Source organism: Odocoileus virginianus, chromosome 32 (genome assembly GCF_023699985.2).
Source record: "Odocoileus virginianus isolate 20LAN1187 ecotype Illinois chromosome 32, Ovbor_1.2, whole genome shotgun sequence".
Taxonomy (NCBI): Eukaryota; Metazoa; Chordata; class Mammalia; order Artiodactyla; family Cervidae; genus Odocoileus; species Odocoileus virginianus.
Window position 1 is genome coordinate 10,835,406 of NC_069705.1, and position 20,877 is coordinate 10,856,282.

The following is a 20,877-nucleotide window of genomic DNA, read 5'->3' on the forward strand; positions in this document are numbered from 1 at the left end:
AGCGAATATCTGGAGCCGACTGAGTGAAAAATCTATCTTTTAAGATCACTTTTCCCTCCTCACTTTCGGGATCAATCTCAGTGCATCTGTGAAGGGCTTCTCTGTCTGTCTTGGAATTTACCAGTGTGAGACTGTCAAGACTTGCACCGTGACAGGCGCCCTGAACTAAGAATAGGCCTCAGTTTCAGTTTCTCCCAAGGGTAGGGTTAATTATCTGCCCTCAACAGGCTACCGGAGACCAGCTAATCAGTACTCGCCCAGTAAACCTCCGAGAAGGTTCCCTGGAAAGTCCCACGTGCGCGAAAGTTTGTACCAATAAAATTGCTTTGCAAACATGTAACCAATCCGCTTGCGCCCACTACCCACTGCTTATGTTTGAAATCGAGCACCCTATAAATGTGCGTGGAAACTGGGTTTTGGGGCTCTCTGACTTTGCACCACTGCGTTGGTTGCAGCAAGGGCCCTGGCTCGAGTCGGCAATAAATTTCCCTTCCTTTGCGTGTTGCATTGTCATGGAGGTCTTCTCTTTTCCTGCTGGGGGATTCAGACAGCGGGCACAACACCAGGAGCTTCCTTCTCCTCCTGTTCTATGCTTGCCAGTTTGCCACAGTTTAAAGGCTTAGAACGCGCCTGCTTGAGTCCTTCAAGAATACATCTGACAAAATGACTCTGATCCCATCTTCCTTTCGCTGTGTTGTAGTCCCAGTCTGGTTCTGTAATTGGGACCGCCTGAATCCCAGTGGGGAGGGCGGTTATCTCGTCCTCCCTCTTTTCTATTAACTCATTACCAAGCCATTCATCTCCATAAGCAACCGCTTTTCCCAAAACTCGAGTCTGAGTCAGGAGTCAGTGTTTGTCCCAAGATATACATCACATCCTTCCAAGTAAGGTCATAAAGCAGAGTAACGCCTTTAGAAGCTCTAATATATTTTTCTGGGTCCTCTAAATATTCTCCCCGATCCTCCTTGATTCTTTGTATTTCTTGATAAGAAAAAGGCTTATTAACTCTCAGAGACTGATTATTTCTCCCAGTGGGTACTTCATGAAGAAGTAACAGCTTGAGTGGCTGTTCCTCAGTCTCTTGCTGCTCTGCACATATCCCAGGTATAGATTGGAGAAACCTGCTTTTCTTTATCTCTTTGTCTCCTGTCTTCCATCTCATCTCTTTCTTCGATGGTCTGAGTTTCTATTGAAACCACAGTAGTATGAAGTCGTACTGAGACAGGAGTTGTTTGGGCCTCTACATGGACAGTTTGAATCTAAATTTGGGTTTCCACTGAGACTGAAGCAGTTTGTATCTCAATTTGGGTTTCCACTGAGACCAAGACAGTTGGTATCTCAGTTTGGGTTTCCACTGAGACCGAGACAGTTGGAACCTCAGTTTGGAGCCCCAGGTATGGGGCAAAGTAAGAGGACGGGGGGAAACTGAAGGTTTCACACCCAAATCTATACCCTTAGGACCTAAGTCTGGCATATTTAGCAGAGCAAAAAAGGGCAACATATATGCTACTTCTACCCATTTTCCTTGTTGTTGTTGTTGTTTTTTTTACAGAACTGGTCTAATTGTAAAACAGTATTATACTTAAGAGACCCTCCAACTGGCCACCATTCACTGTCCTCCAGTGGGTACCACGGCCATGCAGTATCACATAGGAAGACCAGGTGTGTCTTATTTAAGCCCTGGGGATCAAATCTATCCCAGTTTTCCAGGATATAGTTCAAAGGAGTGAGGCTGGAATTGTTAGCTCCCATCTTGTTCTGAAGGATCCCAGAGGAGCCCCCAAGATGAAAGGTTGTTGCTGAATCACGCAAAGATGCCAGGGTTCTTGGCCTCCGGAGGAGAAGAATTCAATCCAGGGTCAGAGACGAGGATGGATCGCTCAGAGTTTTGTGTAATAAAGTTTTATTAAAGTGTAAAGGAAATAGAGAAAACTTCTGACATAGACATCAGAAGGTGGTAGGAAGAGTACCCCTGTCTTCCCTTTCTAAGAGGGTTATTTCCCCTCTGAATCTGCCTCCGTATTTAGCAAGAGGACTTTCCAGACTAAAGTAATTCTTCATTTTTGAAAACCAACTAAGTTGTATTTTATTTTTTTATTTTTGGCTGTGCGGTTTATAGAATTCTTAGTTCAATCCCAAGTATATAGGATTCTTAGTTCAATCCCAACTAGGGATTGAACCCGAGCCTCCACAATGAAAGCACAGAGTCTTTACCCCTGGACCTCTAGAAGTCGCTAGGTTGTATTATAAAAGGACTTTTATTGCTGACAGAGCAGTAAGCTGGGAGAAGGTGAGGTGAATGAATGCAGTGCCTCTAAGGTACAGGTTACAGGAGAGAGAACATCTGGGGCTGAACCAAGCTGAACGTCTGTCCTCAGGGAGGACAAGAAACAGCAGTTCTCAAGGCTGGGCGAGAGCTGAGTTCCTAATGCAGCACTGATGCCCTCCAACCCTGAAAGTTTATAAGCTATGTTCTGCTACCCCTCAAGAAGCAGGCAGACAGGCCCCGAAACCACTTTAATTCCCCTCCAGCCCAATCTTAGCTTTTATTCCTTTGGTAACAAGGTCGACAATCTCACCCATGAAATGCAACTCACAAAGGGGGAATATAGTAGAAACGTGAAGTTGCATTAACTGCGGACAGTGGTGCCCTGGAACTAAAAATTTACAACAAATACACTACTTCACAGTCAAATGGTCTTCAAGGCACTTCCATACATACTGCTTAACCTGATCCTCAAACCAACCCTGTGAAACAGGCACAGCAGGGCTTATTAATTAATTCTGTTTGAAAACAAGAAAATGACACTATGAATAACTGTATGTTAACAAATTTAATAAGTTAGATATAAGAGACAAAAACCTAAAAAGACACAAATGACTGAAACTGACTCAAGAGGAAATAGAGAAATCTGAATAGATCTAAGACAAATAAAAGAGACTGAATTAGTAAATTAGTAAATTTAAAACTCCTCATCATATACACAAAAAGATCTGAAGCAGATTGGTGAATTTTACCAATCATTTAAAGAACAATTAACATCAACTGCTCACAAACATCCAAAGACTATATAGGAACAGGAAATATTTCCCAATTCATTCCATCAGGCCAACATCACCCTGATGCCAAAACCAAAGATATCACTGAAAGTACGAAACCAAAACAACTAGAGACTAATATTTCTTACTGAAAATCAGCACAAAAATCCTCAAAACGCCAGCAAACCAAGTCCACCAACACACGAAAAGGCATAATTTACTCCATGAACGCAAGGGTGGTTTAACATCTGAAAATCATTTAGTGTAACGTATCATAGCAATAGAATGGAAGACAAAACTCATATAATCATCTCAATATAAATGGAAAAAGAATCTAACAAAATCCAATGTCTTTTCATAATTAAAAAAAAAAAAACTCAGCAAATTAGGAATAAAAGGGAACTTCCTCTGACTTCCCTGGTGACCCAGGGATTGAGACTATATGCTTCTGCTGCAGGGAGCACGGCTTCGAGCCCTGGCTGGGGAAATTCCACACATTGCACAGTGTGGCAAAAAAAAAAAAAAAAAAAGAAAAGGACTTCTTCAACTTGATAAAGGACATCTATGAAATGTCCACAGCTAATATCATATTTAATAGCAAAAGATAATATCATATTTAATAGCTGAATGCTATTTAAAAGCTGAATGCTTTTACCCTAAGATCAAGAACGAGGTAAGAGTAAGACCGTCAGCTCTCACCACTTCTATTCAAAATTGTACTCAAAGATCTAGCCAGGTCAATTAGGCAAGAGAAAGAAAAAAATGCATCCAGATTGGAAAGGAAAAGTAAAACCATCTGTATTTTCAGATGACACAACTTTTTATACAGAAAGTTCTGAGGCATCCACCAAAAATTATCATAACTAATAAATGAATTCATCAAGGTTTCAGGAAGGATCAATATGCAAATATAAACTGTATCTCTATACACCTGCAATGAAAAATCCAAAAACATAATTATGAAAACAATTCCATTTACAGCAGTATCAAAAAGAATAAAATACTTTGAAATAAATTTAACAAAGGAAGTGCAAGATGTGTTTTATAAAAATTACAAAATACTATTTGAAGAAATCAGAGAAGATCTAAACAAATGGAAAGGCATTCCATGTACATTTAATATTTTTAGGGTGACAATCTGCCCCAAACTTGACTATAGTTTGAACACAATCTCTATCAAAACTCCAGCTGACTTCTTTGCAAAATTAACAAGCTGATCCTAAAATTCATGTGGAAATGTAATAGACCTGGAATAGTTATAACGACTTTGAAGAAAATATAACAAAGTTGGAAGACTGACACTGATTTCAAAACTTACAATAAATCTACCATAATCAAGACAGTGTGTTTAAGGAGACATATACAGATCAATAAAACAGAATTGAAAGTTCAACTCTTACATCTCTTGTCAACTGATTTTTGTCAAGGGTGCAAAATTAAATAAAAAGGGGGAAACGTCTTTTCAACATAGTGCTGGAGCACTGGATGTCCACATGCAAAATAATGAAGCTGTTCCACTTCTTCACAACATGAATAAAAACTAGCTCAAGACTGATCAAAGACCTAAATGTAAGCGTTCAAACTATTACAAGTTTTAGGAGGAAACACTGTAGTAAATCTCTATGACTGTGGTAGGGCAAAGCCTTTTTAAATACGACACCAAAAGCAGGGGAAAAAATGACAAAAAAGAAGTACATAAACTGAACTCCATCAACAGTAAAAACTTTTCTTTTACACTTCAGATGCTATCAAAGAAGGAGTGAAAAGACAACCCACAGAATGGGAACAAATATTTACAATCAGATACCTTATAGGGGACTTGTATTTAGAGTACATAAAGTACTCTTTACAACTCTCTAAGATAAGTAACCTAATTAAAAAATAGGCAAGGAATCTGGATAAACATTTGCTAAAGAAGATACACAAACAGCCAAAAAGTATGTGGAAAGCTGCCCAACATCATTAGTCATTAGGGAAACACAAATCAAAACCACCACGAGACATCACTTCACATTTATGAAGGTGGATACAGTCAAACAGATAACAAGTGCTGACTAGGATGTGGAGAGACTGAAAACCCCCATATACTCTTGGTAGGGATGTAAAAGGGTGCAGATACTTTGGAAAACAGTTTGACAGCTCCTCAAAATTAGAAATATTTACCTTATGACCTAGCAATTGCACTACTAGGTATACAGCTAGAGAAATGAAAACCTTACACCCACATAAAAACTTGAACATGAATGTTCACAGCAGTATTATTCATAACAGTCAAAAAGTGAAAACAACTCAAATGTCCATCAACTGATGAATGGGTAAATAAAATATGGTTTATCCAGAGAATGAAGTATTAATCAAGAAGTAAAAAAAAAATGAACTACCAATATATATGCTACAACATGGATGAACTTTGAAAAACATTACGGTAAGTGAATAGAACCAATCAGAAAAGACTACTACATATTGTATAATTTCAATTACATGAAATGTCTGGAATAAATAAATATATTGAGACATAATACAGTAGATTATCAGTTGCCTAGGACTGGGGGTGGCAGAAAAATGGGGGCATGACTGCTAATGGGTACAGTATTTCTTTGGAGTAGGTGATAAAATATTCTTAAAATTAGGTTGATGTGATAGTTGTACAACTCTGTTCATATGTTACAAACCCTTTAAATGGTGAACTGCATGCAAGTGAATTATATCTCAATAAAACTGCTTACAAAAGAGAGAGAACAGAGACTCAGAGGGTAACAGGGTAGAAAGCATGTCCTGCAATTCCTACATGTTCTATTACACCACAAACTTACACTTCAGAAAATGCTTTAGATAGTTTGTTATGCGTGTCCCATACTTAAGAGAGCTGGTAGGTCTCAGCATCACATCAATTTGGGATTTCAAATTTTTCTCAAGGAAGCCTACCATGTGCTAGATAAACTCTATTTACAGAAAGAGGTGAAAAAAGTGACATCACCCTTCTTTCCTCTAACAGATGCAGCCGAGTGTGGGAAGCGTCTTAGAGACATGACAGCTGGCACGCTCAAAAGGCTTTTGGTTTGTTTTGGGGGTGGGGGGTGGGGTTGTTTTTCTTAAAAAAATTCTTCCATTTATTTCTTGCTAACATTTGCCTTCTCAGACCTCCCTCACACATTCCCTTGCTAAAACTACCTACTGGGTGCAAAAACGTCTGGGGAAGCCAAGGAGGCCAAGGGGCCTGGGGAACAGAAGGCAGCCGGCTCCCTCCAGACTGAGGTAGGCAGGGATCTTACCCCCGATTCCCTCTGTGTCCCCAAAGCAGAAACTGAGTGCCCAAGACAGAGCTGATGCGCAGGGTCACTGCTGAGCAGACGTCTGATACATATAGGACCCCCTGCCACCTCATAACCTGTAATACAGAAAAATGTATAGAGGGTAAGTGGTGCTACAGCCGCTCAGCGCTCCTACCACAGGAGGAACACCTGTTCTTCACTTGACACTTTCCCTGTGAAGACCCCTCCTCCTTTCAGGGTCTTCCCTCCCAGTCCTGCTCTCCCAAGTTTGAACCAAGGTGGGGCTTCAGAAGGGAAACAAGGGGGTCTGCTCTGAGAAGGCTGTTAATAAGGCACACATTCACATTCAGGCAAGTGTTCGAAATGAGACCTTTTCTCAGTTTAATGTCTCTGAGTTCCCAGTCCCTTGAATTCCCCCAAAGTTGAAATATACTTCATATATGCATGCTCTTAGCCACTCAGTCCAGGACATCAGCCTTAAAATGGAGTAGGAGTGGACACAGTATACTGTCCACAGACAGGACAACAGGACAAGAAGGCCTCTTCCAGGACTGCCGGGTAGACCCCAATGGTGTGGGCTGCAGGACTCACGTTCCCGACAACCACAGGGCCCCAGGTCACCCAGAGAGCCTGGGTGCGGCGAGAGGGGTCCAAGCGGATGAGTCAGGGTAGGAAAAAGCAGAACAGCTTCTGAAGTACGCTGCAATGTTACGACGTCACTACTAAACAGCAGAAAAACACCACCAACATACACAGACACCCATGCCCGAATCCAGACAACACATTGTCTAAATCTCTTCCTCCCCGCAAAACCAAACAAAATTATCACCCAGGAGCTGGGGGAGGGGTGGGGGGAAATAACTAATTTATTTGCTTTTTGTAACAGTCAGAGCCAGGTGCTGGAAGCTTCTAACGCCTGAAAGAGGCTCACTCTAAATGCAAGATTCTGCAGGTAAAGAACCACCTGGAAAGTCATTCGATAAACTGGAAAAGCTTTGTGCTAAAGATGAAGAAAGTCTCAAATTTCCAAATGAGTGCTCTGTGCTGTTTTATTTAGAAAGAGAGCCAAACCTTCCCCTCTGAAGGCCAAAGTTACCATAAGATAAGAGGGTGGGGCCCACAACCAGCAGGAGTCGGCCCTCCCCACCCTGAACCCAATGTTCCCTGGAAGCTGAGCCATTGACAGGTGTGCCTTCTCTCCGCACTCAGGAGGTGCCCTGGGGTTTTGGAACCACCTGGATTTGCTTAAGGCTGCATTTCCAATAAAGCCGAGACACCCCCCCCCCCACCCCGCAAACGGACAGAAGCCCTGGAAGGCCCCCCAGAGTCATCTGCTCCCCGTCCCCAGCAGGCAGCAGCAGGAGGAGAGAAGAAAGTGTGTGCTAACAAGACGGCTCCTCTTTGCAGAGACCTGAACTTCACTGCAGCCAAACCACCACAACACGCAGCTCTTCAGAAATCATTAGGAGAGCGTTCACAACACCAACTGCCTCTCTCACAAAGTAGCAACCGCCCACACTGAGCCAGGAAGCTGACGCAGGAGAGAGAAAGAGGGAGAACGTTTGACAGGAGAGGAGGCTCCAGACAGAGCGACCAAACGCCTCTGCGGCAGGACGGGAACCCTGGCCGGAAACCACGTCGCTGCTCCTGTTCTTCTGTTCCTACACGTAAGAAGGGCTGCAGGGGCATCCCTGGCGATCCAGTGGGTGAGAGACTTTGCCTTCCATTGCAGGGGGTGCTGGTTTGATCGCTGGTCAGAGAGCTAAGATCCCACATGCCCAACGGCCAGAAAACCAAAACATAAAACAGAAGCAGTATTGTAAAAATTCCATAAAGACTTAAAATAGCCCACATCAAAATTTTTTTTAAAAAAGAGGGGCAGAAGGAGGACCAGACAGGCAGAGCAAACAAGAGCTTGATGGCAGGCAGCCTCCAAGGCGGCCCCCGGGAGCCCACCTCCTGGGAGTCACACCCTTGGGCTCGGGTAACCAAAAGGATATTGTAGAAATAACAGAGTATGGCTTCTGAGGCTGTCATCAGAGAAACCGCAGCTGCCATACTGGAAGAACACTCAGGCAACCCCACAGACAGAGCCCCGCTGCACAGTAAAAAACTGAGCTCTTCCACCCACAGCCAGCACCAACGTGCCTGGCATGGCTGAGGAGGGGTCCTCCGGCCCTGGTCAAGCCTTCAGATGACTAGGGTCCCAGCCAATGCCGGGACTGCATTCTCACCAGGAACCCCAAGCCAGAACACCCAGCTGGGCTGCTCCCAAGTTCCAGACCTCTGAAAACAAAGTGAGATAATAAACATCCAGTGGCTTGAGCTACTACCCAGTTTCAGAGTTATCTGCTACGCAGCGTTCAGTTCAGTTCAGTTCAGTCGCTCAGTCGTGTCCGGCTCTTTGTGACCCCATGAACTGCAGCACGCCAGGCCTCACTATCCCTCACCAACTCCTGGAGTTTACTCAAACTCATGTCCATTGAGTCGGTGATGCTATCCAACCATCTCATCCTCTGTCGTCCCCTTCTCCACCTGCCCTTAATCTTTCCCAGCATCCGGGTCTTTTCCAATGAGTCAACTCTTCGCATCAGGTGGCCAGAATATTGGAGTTTCAGCTTCACCATCAGTCCTTCCAATGAACATTCAGGACTGATCTCCTTTAGGATGGACTGGTTGGTTTCCCTGCAGTCCAAGGGACTCTCATGAGTCTTCTCCAACACCACAGTTCAAAAGCATCAATTCTTTGGCGCTCAGCTTTCTTTATAGTCCAACTCTCACATCCATACATGACCACTGGAAAAACCATAGCCTTGACTAGACGGACCTTTGTTGGCAAAGTAATGTCTCTGCTTTTTAATATGATATCTAGGTTGGTCATAACTTCCCTTCCAAGGAGTAAGCTATGCAGCAATACCAGTCTCTTAAGAAGCTCCTCCTTGCTCTTTTTCGTGGCGCCTCGGAGGCTGTTGGCCACTTCAGAATGAAGCTGAACATCTCTTTCCCGGCCACTGGCTGCCAGAAGCTCACTGAAGTGGACGATGAACGAAAACGTCGTACCTTCTACGAGACGTGTATGGCCACAGAAGTTGCTGCTGACGCTCTGGGTGAAGAATGGAAGGGTTATGTGGTCCGAATCAGTGGCGGGAACGATAAGCAGGGTTTCCCCTTAAGCAGGGTGTCTTGACCCATGGCCGAGTTCGCCTGCTACTGAGTAAGGGGCATTCCTGTTACAGACCTGCGGGGAGCCAGCCTGACTGCTCGGGCTCCTTCTTGGCTCTGAGAGAGATCAAGAGGTCCCTCTCTGTCCCGCCACCCCTGATTTATTAAAGCACAGGTTGGCCTTTCTCACCTCCCTCAAGGAAATTGCTGTAGCGATCTCTCACCTGTTGCTGATAAACTCGTCATGATTGAAGCCTGTTTTCTATCCAGTTAATGTTCTATTGATTTCAGTTGGGTGCTAGGGTGATGCTTTACTGATCTTAAGTGGAGGAATTTAAAACACCTGTGCCTGTAGCTCTGCACATATGCAAACCTTTGATCTATTAGCAACTCCTGTTAGCATATATATAGGTGTGGTATTCTTCAATAAAGTTGGCAGAGTCAGACGCAAGCTGACTCTGTCCCTCTCAACCCCATCTTTCTAAGTCTGTCTAAGTCTTTCTAAGTCTGTCTAAGTCTTATTTTTCTCAGGTACTCTGGTAATTGCGTTCTCGACCAGTTCGTTTGCCGGCAGGCTCCGGCACAGACCAAGGACTGGAGAGAGAAAGCACAAATCTGTACGGGGTTGCATTGTGGATGCCAATCTGAGTGTTCTCAACTTGGTCATCGTGAAAAAAGGGGAGAAGGATATTCCTGGACTCACTGATACTACCGTGCCTCATCGCCTGGGTCCCAAAAGAGCTAGCAGAATCCGCAAACTTTTCAATCTCTTTAAAGAAGATGATGTCCGCCAGTACGTTGTGCGAAAGCCCCTAAACAAAGAAGGTAAGGAACCTAGGATTAAAGCACCCAAGATTCAGCGTCTCGTGACTCCACGAGTTCTGCGACACAAACGCCGGCGCATCACTCTGAAGAAACAGCGTACTAAGAAAAACAAAGAAGAGGCTGCAGAATGTGCTAAACTTTTGGCCAAGAGAATGAAGGAGGCCAAAGAAAAACAGCAGGAACAGATTGCCAAGAGATGGAGGCTGTCCTCTCTGAGAGCTTCTACTTCTGAGTCCAGTCAAAAATGAGATGTTCTGAGAGTAACAAGTAAATAAGATCAGACATCAAAAAAAAAAAAAGAAGAAGCTCCTCCTTCTATGCCAAAATGGGTGCAAAGTCCCAGGAGGCTGCACATGCCCCCACACACCTGCCTCTCCTCACCCACACAGGACTCACGGGTGGAGAGGGAAGCAAAACGAAGGCAAATGTTCCCCGTGCCTTTTTATTTCTCATGGACAAGCAGACACTGAGCACAAAGAAAGCAAATGTTTTTAATCCAACACTACTGCTTACCCAATGATGCTTTTACTTTTTCCCCTTCTGACTCGATGTCTAAACTGTACTGTAAGCTTCTGATGTTCAAAATTCCTAAAATACATTTTATCCTTCATACATCATATATGCTAAGTTAACATGTGTGAAAGATGCAATCTCTTGATGATTTTTCTTCAAATTACATCATCTTACAAGATACTAAAGAACATGCTTTCCCCCATTACAGACTCTGTCCTGGCAACATTTTAAGAACTTTTCATTTCCTCTGATAAGTCATTTCCTAAGTCGGTGAAGACAGAGAGATTCATACATTCCCTGCAGAGAGAAGCTGGGTGTGTGATCTTCAAAGCTGAATCTATGGGACTTCCCTGGTGGTCCAGTGGCTGAGACTCCACCCTCCCAACGCAGAACTGAATGTTGGTCAGGGAACTGGATCCCACAGGCCGCAACTAAAGATCCTGCAGTCAAATAAACAAATCTTCCTTTTAAAAGTTGAATTTATGACCCCACTGAACTACTAGCAGTATAGGCTCCGATGATTTCCCAATTTTTAGACGGGAAATCAAGAGTGGTCTATTTTGGAGCATCATTGTTATGAAACCAAATAAGATGCTGAAAAAAAATGCATTCAATACATACGATAAAGGCAGCTGGAACAGAAAGTTGGTGGTCTGTTAGGTTGGAATTCTGCAGGGGGAAAGCTGGAGATCAATAATTTGCTGTTGTATTTCCAGCAATGACATAGGGAACAGGGACTGGCCAGGACAGTATCCGGATCTGCCACAGAACTGCCAGATCTCATTTTTCCACTTGTGAATTAATGAGATACTCCATTTGGTTACTGTTCTCTTGCCAAGTCTGGCCATCATCAGTCTAGGCCCTGGGGATCTGATTATATTTGTGCAAGTCCATGAAATTAGGTTCATGTACGTGTGAAGGTGAGGGTGAGACCTTGAACTTACAAGCTGCAATCCCTTTCCAGGCCCAAGGTTAAACCGTTACCGGACACTTCAGCGACCCCTAGTTATCAAATCCCTACAGAGATGACTATTTTGGGTGGATAAACCATGGTCTTCCTGTCACTCACCGGAGTTCAGAAGACTGTGACAAAATGGTATATTCTGCGAGGGCTTCCTATGAACAGTAGTATTACTAGTCACTTGAAAAAGAAACTATGACTGCTCTTTAAATGTGTTAAATGGCATCAGACCACATCCATTCTGTAGGTGGAGCACTGCTATTGTTTAGTTGCTAAATCGTGTCCGACCCTTTACGGCCCCATGGACTACATGCAGCCCACCAGACTCTTCTGTCCTTGGGATTCTCCAGGCAAGGATACTGGAGAGGGTTGCCACTTCCTTCTCCAGGGGATCTTCCTGACCAAGGGACAGAACCCAAGTCTCTTGTTTCCTGCACTGGCAAGCAGGTTCTCTACCACTGTGCTACCTGGGAATTAAGCGGTAGCAATGCAATTTAGCAGGGCTGCCCCCTCAGTACACCAGAGAAAACACCTCCGTCGTTGGAAGCTCTCAAAGGAAGCTATACTGTTTTATCTGGGGCTCAAGTGAGCCCTAAATTGGGAAATGCAGGTCTGAGCTGAGTATAATCATCACAATATTTAAGAAGGTCTTGAATTCGATATTCACCTTAAAAGAATAATAACTACTTTGACAGTTGCTAAAATAAAATCTTCATTTCCAGAAGGTAGACTCTGCTCCTGCCCCCAAGTTTTTTATCTGATGCTCGGAGCCTCTGCGGGGGGCGCGCCTCACACGCCTCCTTTGCTGTTGCCGTTGTTCAGTCGCTCAGTCGTGTCCAGCTCTTTGTGACCCCATGGACTGAAGCCCACCAGGCTCCTCTGTCCATGGGATTCTCCAGGCAAGAAGACTGGAGTGGGCTGCCATTTCCTTCTCCAGGGGATCTTTTCAACCCAGGGACTGAACCTGTGTCTCTGTGTTTCCTGCACTGACAGGCAGATTCTTCACTGCGGAGTCACCAGGGGTGCCCACACGGCTCCTTTATGTTGTTATAAAATAAAGCGACAAAGCCGCACGGCCTCATCCCGTTCACTAACTAGCGGGAATTCCAAGCAGACAGCTACAAACATTACACAGGGCGAGGGGGTGGGGGATGGAACTGTATCATGCTGCAGAGGTTTTTAAGCGCATTTCATAACAATATGAAATAGAGTAACACAGAAACTTAAACTGTGGAAGAGCCGGTACAATAAGAGCGCTAACCTGGAATGCTGCTGAAGGGCCCACGGGGGTGAACTGTCAAGTAACACGAAGGGTCCCCACTGGTCGCACTGTGTGTGTGCCCCTCAGTTGGGTCTGACTCTGCAACCCCACGCCAAGCTCCTCTGTTCATGGATTTGTCCAGGCAAGAATACTGGAGTGGGCAGCCACTCCCTTCTCCAGGGGGTCTTCCTGACCCAGCAACTGAACCCAGGTCTCTTGTACCCCAGGCAGATTCTGAGCCACCACGGAGGCCCGTCAGTCCCATTACCTCTAGGATATTCTAACAAAGCAATCCCTGCAGCAGGAGCCTGGACAGGGTGTCAAACTAAGTCCCTAGGAGAACCACACTCAGATTCGACTAGAACACTTCAACGTTTGCATATTTGCTTATACAAGTAGCCCAAAGCCTTAGGATCAAACATCTAAGGCTCAGATTTTAATAAGACTTCCCTTCTAAGTCTTACATAGGTGCAATCTAAACCAATCAATCATACAACTTACACCAAAAATACACCACAGCAACAGTCAAATTACAAATTCTCAAACACCCAAAGTTACATTAGAAACAAAAGTGAAAAGTCTCTGCGTTTGTACTTGTATTAAATGATTGCCAAATTCTCCCCACTCTTCCCTAATTTCCTTTTTTTCTCATATCTTTTAGTCAATTGAAAATTAAGGATGAGCCAGACTGAAACGTCACTTTGCGAGGGAGATAAATAGCCAGCCCAAACCAGTCTTTCCCTGGAATGGCACCCAGTACCCACAGTTCATTTGCTAATTAATCAGCTATAGCCTTGTAGCTTTTTTAAAACTAAAGTTCAATTATAAAGGTCAAATTATACAGTACTTAAACTTTATGATTTTACCAAAATCATCGCAAATGTGGATCAAGGTCAGCAAACTTCCTGTAAAGAGCCAGATTGTAAATATTTCAGGCATTTCCCTCTGTTCTGAGTATTCAATCTGCTATTTTACTGCAAAAGCAGCCAGACTACACCTAAATGCACGGCTGCGTTCCAAAATGAAACTTTACTTATGGGCCCTGAAATTTGATCTTCATATACTTTGCACACAAAATATTGTTTTCCACCATTTAAAAATGTAGAAACAGTTCTCAGCTCTCCAACAGAACAGTAATAGGCAACAGCAGGCCTATGAGCTATTGTTGGCCGATGCCTCATTTACACTGACCCAAACTATGTCAACAAGTCGGCAGTCCCCACAGGCCTCCTGCAGTAAACCTATTGACTGACCCTGTTTATCTCTCTCCTGTTCTGGAGGACTATCTTATGTGTTTGGTGTATCTAGTCATCTAATCAACACATCAAACAGGGTAACTGTTCCAAGGGCACAGAGAGCTTCAATGTGAATTAAAATTCCCTCTCTCAAAGAAAGGTAACAATTTGTAAACAAAGGCCTGTGTGTTTGTGTGTGAGGGCTGGGGGAGGCTTCAATTAACAGAGGACAGCAGAGAACAGCCAGTGCAGCTTTCACTTTTATAATCTAAAACACAGGACAAAACCACAGTCCATCAGCACTGGAAACAACAACAAAAAAACGATGAACTTGAGACTGTACCTCTCAAAATTCCTTTCCGAGGTGATGTCTCCTTACTGATACATCTCCCAGCAAAGAGAAAGAACAGTAACATCAGCAACTTAAACACCCTTTACAGAGCTTATAGATCATCCTGCCAAAAGACAGAGTCTTACATGATCTACAAGTGCTGTTCCCCTGCATCAAAGACTAACCATCTTATTAGGGGGCTTCCCACGTGGTGCAGTGGTAAAGAATCTGCCAGTCAAGGCAGGAGATGCGGGTCTGATCCCGGATGGGGAAGATGCCCTGGAGGAGGAAATGGTAACCTGCACCTGTATTATTCTTGCCTGGAGAATCCCAAGGACAGAGGAGCCTGGTGGGCTGCAGTCCACAGGATCGAAAGAATCAGACACAACTGAGCAAAACTGAGAATGCACACCACCTTATCAGGAGTCAAATAATCAACAATTTTTAGAAAGAGAAGCTTCCAGGCCGAGAAATTAAGACTTCAACATTTAGACTCCAGGAATTTTTGCCCACTGATATCTTCCCGGTCAGACCTGTGCTCTGGCTGTATTTTTACACTCACTGTGTACGCATGACAAGGCCATCCACAGAACTCTGGACAAGGACTGGTGTTGGGGGAAGAAGCCCCAGAGGGCAGGATACTGCCAGGCCGATGGGGAATCATCCTGTTATTTAAAGACACTAAATGGCAAGACTTCATCATGTGTACTGCCTGCTTCCCAGTTTGCTCCGCCTGCCACTTTCATGGTCCACAATCCTGAGCTACTTCACTGAGCTTTCTTGATTCATGCTCAGCTGCATCTGACTCTCTGTGACCCCATGGACTGTAGTCCCCCAGGCTCCTCTGTCCATGGGATTTCCCAGGCTAGAATACTCGAGTGGATTGCCATTTCCTCCTCCAGGGGATCTTCCCGACCAGAGACCGAACCCACATCTCCCACGTCTCCTGCGTTGCCGGCGGATTCTTTACCACTGAGCCATCTGGAAAGCCCTTTCTTGGTCCGTGACTCTCTAAAAAGAAAAATTCTAAAGAGACCGAGAAAAGAGAGTTTGAGCCGTAAGTGACCAAAACTTGTAAAAATGAGTCAGTGGTACAGGAAGGACCAAACAATTGGGTCTGTGTGGTTCTGGGGGCCTGGGCCATATTGGCCTCCATTCAATTAGCGAAGAACCTGTCAGGATGAATCAGACCACCAGCTGACAGGATGGTGAGGAAGCAGGCGGCCCAGGCTGAGCAATTCAAAGAGGCTTTCAAACTGTCTTGTGAGCTTTATTTAAATTTGAGGGGAAGGCCACAGAAAAGCTCTCTCAGGCTTTCAAATCTCCCTTCAGATCTGCCAATCTTGAGAGAAGAAAGGGGAAGCTATGAAGCGGCATCTTCTGTCATGGAGACCGCTACCCAGCCAAGTGGCACACACAAGTCCTCTAACATGCAAAGCTGCCTGTTCCCATGCGGTCTCTGCCTGAACTCATGGTAAAAAAGCGACCCAGGGCCAGCTAAGTGAATTTTCAGCAGGGCAGTACAATATGGAGCTCACCATTTATTGATCTATTAAAAAAAATTTTTTTAGTCACACCACGTGGTGTGTAGGATCTTAGTTCCCTGACCAGGGATCAAACCTGCGTCTCCCTGCGTTGGAAGCATGGAGTCTTAACCACTGGACTGCCAGGGAAGTCCCTGGAGCTCACCACTGAAAGCAAAACCAAATCACAAAAAGCTGGTTTCATTTCCCCACTAAGTCCAGCTCCATCACGAAATCCAGCACAGACTTCCTGAGAGCTCCCTGGGCAACCTATGAGGAAGTTGCTAAGCAAGGAAATATAATAACCGCTGGGAGAATAAATTCACGACCTGATCAAAAATTAGGTAACACGGTAACTGAAAGCTGGCTCTATTTCGTCACTACAGGTGACAATGACACTCACTGGAATAGAGAAAACACAGGAAAAGGACTTCCATCCTGGAGTCCCTTCTCCAGACAGCAGCCAGCTATCCTTTGAAAAAGGAAGTGACAGCACTGTCCCTCTGTTCAAAGCCCTGCTGTGGGTTGGACTATATTCCCTCCAAAAGATAAGCTCAAGTCCTAACTCCCCATACCTGGGAATGTGGTCTTATCGGGACAGTTGAGCCCTGAACAATGTGGGGGTTAGGGGTGTTTACCCCCAACCACTTAGCACAGGTGAAAACCCTCCATATCCACATTTCTCTATCCTTGGATTCAACCAACCGTGGACCGTGTAGTACTCTAAGACAGTGGTCCCCAACTTTTTTGGCACCAAGGACCCATTTCACGGAAGATAATTTTTCCATGGATGGGGGTAGGGGATGGTGAATGGTTTCAGGATAACCCAGTTGCATTACATTTACTGTGTACTTTATTTCTATTATTATTACATTAGATCCACCTCAGAAAATCAGGTATTAGATCCTGGAGGTTGGGGACCCCTGCTCTAGAACATACTTAGTGAAAAAAAATCTGTGTCAAGTGGACTTGCACAGTTCAAACCCATGTTGCTCAAGGATCAACTGTAGTATCTCTGCAGGTGTAATTAAGTTAAGAAGAGGTCGACTTGGATTGGAGTGCTCGCTAACTCCAATGACTGGTGTCCTCCTCAGAAAGTCACATGAAGAGACAGAGATACACAGGGAGAAGCTGACCAGGTAAGATGGGAGCTTTGCTGCCACGGGCCAAGGAACACCAGGAATCACCGGCAACCACCAGAAGCTAGAAGAAACTAGGGAAGAAGCTGGGGAAGAATTCACCCCTAGAACTTTTGGAAAGGGCCTGGCCCTGACAACACCTTGATTTCAGACTTCTAGCCTTCAGAACAGAGAGGGAACCAATTTCCATTGTTTTAAGCTGTCTGGTTTGTGGCACTTTTTAAAGGCAGTCCTTCCAATCTCACTCAAAAGGAAAATGAACGCCTTGTGACCACAAGACCCAGACCGTCCCCTACCTGGCTGACTCCGGCTCCCTGCCTGGTCGCTGCTGCAGCCACCAGGACCCTTCCCTAACTTCCAACATGCTGCCCCCCTGGGCACTTCCCTCCCCACCTCTCCGCCTCAGGCTGGTGCTGTCTCAGACCTTCCCAGGAGCCATGCTCTCTGCTAGAAGAGTTCTCAGGAAACTGCACACATGCCCCCTCAATTCTCCTCCAGGACTCTGTTCAAGTCCGCTGATTAATCAGGTTCCCCACCCCATCAGCCTTCAGCACCTCCTATCAACCCTCCCCCAGCTCCATTTTTCTCTGTCATACTTAGGACCAAGCTGACAGGTGCGTGCGTGCGTGCTAAGTCACTTCAACGGTGTCTGACTCTTTGTGACCCCAGGACTATAGCCTGCCAGACTCCTCTGTCCATTGGATTCTCCAGGCCAGAATGCTGGAGTGGGCTGCCAGGCTCTCCTCCAGGGGATCTTTCCAACCCAGGGATCAAATCTGTGTCTCCTGCACTGCAGAAGGGCTCTTTACCGCTGAGCCACCAGGGACGCCAAGCTGACAGGTAGGTACATTCTGCTTAACCTCTGAAAGACCTGTCACCCTCCATGACGCTGGCCTGCAGAGATGGGGACTGTTTTCACTGCTGAATCACAGCCACTCTAAACAGCTAACTGCCTGCGATCAGGCCAGGTGAGATTTTACTCAGAACTGGCTGTGGGACAAAAACGGTTTCCGCTAATTGAGAGGAACAGCAGCAGTCTCTGCAGATAAAAAGCAGGCTCAAGGTTGGGCTCTGAACGCAGAAGGGCATCTCCATGCCAGGCTTTCTTGGGTGGACTGGGGCTCACCACCATCCCTGGTGGAAGCAGGGGCGGTGAAGAACTTTGACACCACCTCTTAAGATTCCTGCTTGTCTAAAAAAATTCAGCTCCTACCTATAATTCTTGTCTCTAGCCACACCCTGAAGAAAATGCGCAGGCCTGAGAAATGTGTGAAGCCAAATCTAAACACACCTCCATCCCGACATCACCACCCACATTTTTGTTTTTCAGGGCCCAGCAGGAATGTTCTGATAATGATAATTTCTTACTGCAAAATGTACAACCTACTTAGAGAAGAAAGCTTCTGGCTTCCACACTCGAAAAAATACAAACAAATAAACCATTTCAAATATGCCAGGAGCTTTCAAACAGCTCCTGTTCAGTAAGGAGACAACCTCCTACCTTTTAAAATGGCCCTGAATTAACACTTTTCCTTCCCTTATTTACATTTTCAAAACTTTAAACAACAGCAGCAAAAAAAGCAGAACAAGGGAAGTCTTTCCTTACCTTGGGTCTTGGCCCCCGAGCCTGCCAGTCCGAGGTTTGACTCACAGGATTCCTTGAGAGGGGATCGGATAGGCGTTTCAGTTTCAGGGGTCTCAAAATTACCTTCAGAATCCGAGCTGCCAAGGGGGAAAAATGAGGAATTACCACTTTCAACGGTATTTCCGACACCCCTTTACAGGTTACATCTCCACAAGGTCCAATATTTTTTGCTAACTTTGCACCCCGCACGGGGGTCCTCAGTGTGAACTGGCCCGGGATGGGGGGTGGGGGGGGAGGGTGCAGTGCTGTAGCAGCACCCTCCTCGGGCTTCCGTCTCCCTGAAATCTCCTCCATCCTCCGGGGCCTTTCTCCAGCAACGTTTATTTCTGAGGTCATCCTGACAGCCTCCCAAAAGCCCCTTCAACAGACTCCTTTTCTCACAAGAGCCCTTTGCCAGAGGCTTAAAAATTCAGATCGCCCCTCAGCCTAAAATCACGAAGCCAGTTTTCGCCACGATGCCCTTTTTCTGGAGTTAGGCCTCTCTCTACCTGTTTGCAAGGCACCCGGCCAGAGGCCGAGGACGCTGTCACCTGCCTCCCGCAATCACACGGGTTGACAGCTTAGGAGAGACGACCATTTCTCCTCCAGCGGCCAGGGGGCCCGGCATCTCGTGACCTTCTTCACCAAGGCTGCATTTTCGGGGACACAGGGGAGTCCCAGGAGGGCCTTGGAGCGACTTCTTCCCCGTAGGGAGGGCCCCAGGTGCCAGCGGGTGTGATCCAGGACTGTGTGTGTCTGTGTGTGTGTCCAGCGGGTGTGATCCAAGACTGTGTATGTGTGTCCTGCGGGTGTGATCCACGATCGTGCGTGTTTGTGCAGGGGCGGGGGCTGGGGGCTCGAAGCTTAGAGTAAGGGACCGAGGCACACGAGGATGCGGAGAGATTGCAGATTCTGGTTTAGGTTTAGAAAGCTCACACTGAAACGAGGGGAGAGAAACACCCGGCGGGAGGGCACAACGTTCTGAACTTCCGACTGCACAGCGGGGACCTGGTTACGGGCAGGGACGGCAGCACTGCCATGAACACGGTTAACGCGGGTGGCGACCACACACACACCACACACACGCACACGCGCGCGCACACAGAATGAGCCGCGGATGGATGGATGGATGGCAGCGCGTCCGCATCTCGGCAGCAACGCGTGTACTTGCCTGAAACTCAAGGATTTGGTCTCGGCTTGCGAGTCCTCGTCCTCGGGGTCGCCCTCGGGCCCTCCGGCCTCGTCCTCTCCGGCGCCCCCGCCGCGCACCGCGGACCACGTCCATCTCGCCCACTGCACGGGCGACAGGATCTGCCAGGGGCTGAACGCCATGCGCGCGGCTCCTGCGGCCCCGGCTCCTGGGAGGAGGGGAGCGGGGACGGGAGAGCGCTTTTTTCTCCCTTTCAAGATGGAGGGACCCGGTGACAGGGGCCCGGACGCGCTTCCAGCGGAGGCGCGGATGTGGTTTCACGGGCGCCGTCGGGGGCGCGGGCGCAGCGCTTCCTTTTAGCCAGCCAGCCGGCAGGCTGCGCACCGCTCCCTCCTCGTCCTCCTTCCCGAACGCGCGGCCGCGGCGCCGAAGCCCCTCCTGGGGCCTTCTCGGGGCGGGGTGAGCGGAGCCCGGGTCGGCGGCTCGGCCTCGGCGGCCCGGCGGCCCGGCGTCTGCGTTCCGAGGGGCCCGGCTCCCGGCTCCCGCCTCCCTGCCGGCCGGTCGCGCCTCAGCTGCTGCGGAGCCGCGCCCCGGGAGCCGCCCCCCTCGGGCCGTACCACCTGCGCGCCCGGCGAGGGGCGCCGACGGAGGCGGGGCCTCGGAAGCGCGCGGCTCAGCGGCCGGGACCCCCCTGCCTTCGCGCCGCGGTGGTCGCGCCCGCGCTGCGGGGGAAGGGGCTTGGCTGCTGCGACTCTGGAGGCGGCGACTGGCTGAGGACCTGGGCGCCGTCAACGGTTCTACCGGCTTCCCGTTTTTCCGAGTCGGCGCACGCTGGGTGTCCC

The 20,877-nt window shown here is 46.9% G+C and overlaps 1 protein-coding gene and 1 pseudogene across 13 annotated transcripts in view; one reads left to right on the plus strand and one right to left on the minus strand.

The window, feature by feature from the left end:
- TACC1 (transforming acidic coiled-coil containing protein 1) overlaps positions 1 to 20,877 on the minus strand; it is a 126,927-nt gene that overhangs the window by 44,116 nt on the left and 61,934 nt on the right. For 3 of the 13 annotated variants that reach the window (XM_070459866.1, XM_070459874.1, XM_070459875.1), the window contains exon 2: positions 18,868 to 18,983. The exons of 3 other annotated variants lie outside the window; for them this stretch is intronic. In XM_070459866.1, coding sequence (XP_070315967.1) covers positions 18,868 to 18,983 — 116 coding nt within the window. Of the gene's footprint in view, positions 1 to 18,867; positions 18,984 to 20,056; positions 20,624 to 20,877 lie in introns of those variants that run through there. 7 more of the 13 variants (XM_070459867.1, XM_070459864.1, XM_070459868.1 and 4 more) reach the window with 4 other exon arrangements.
- On the plus strand, positions 8,612 to 10,546 carry LOC110126543 (small ribosomal subunit protein eS6-like; annotated as a pseudogene).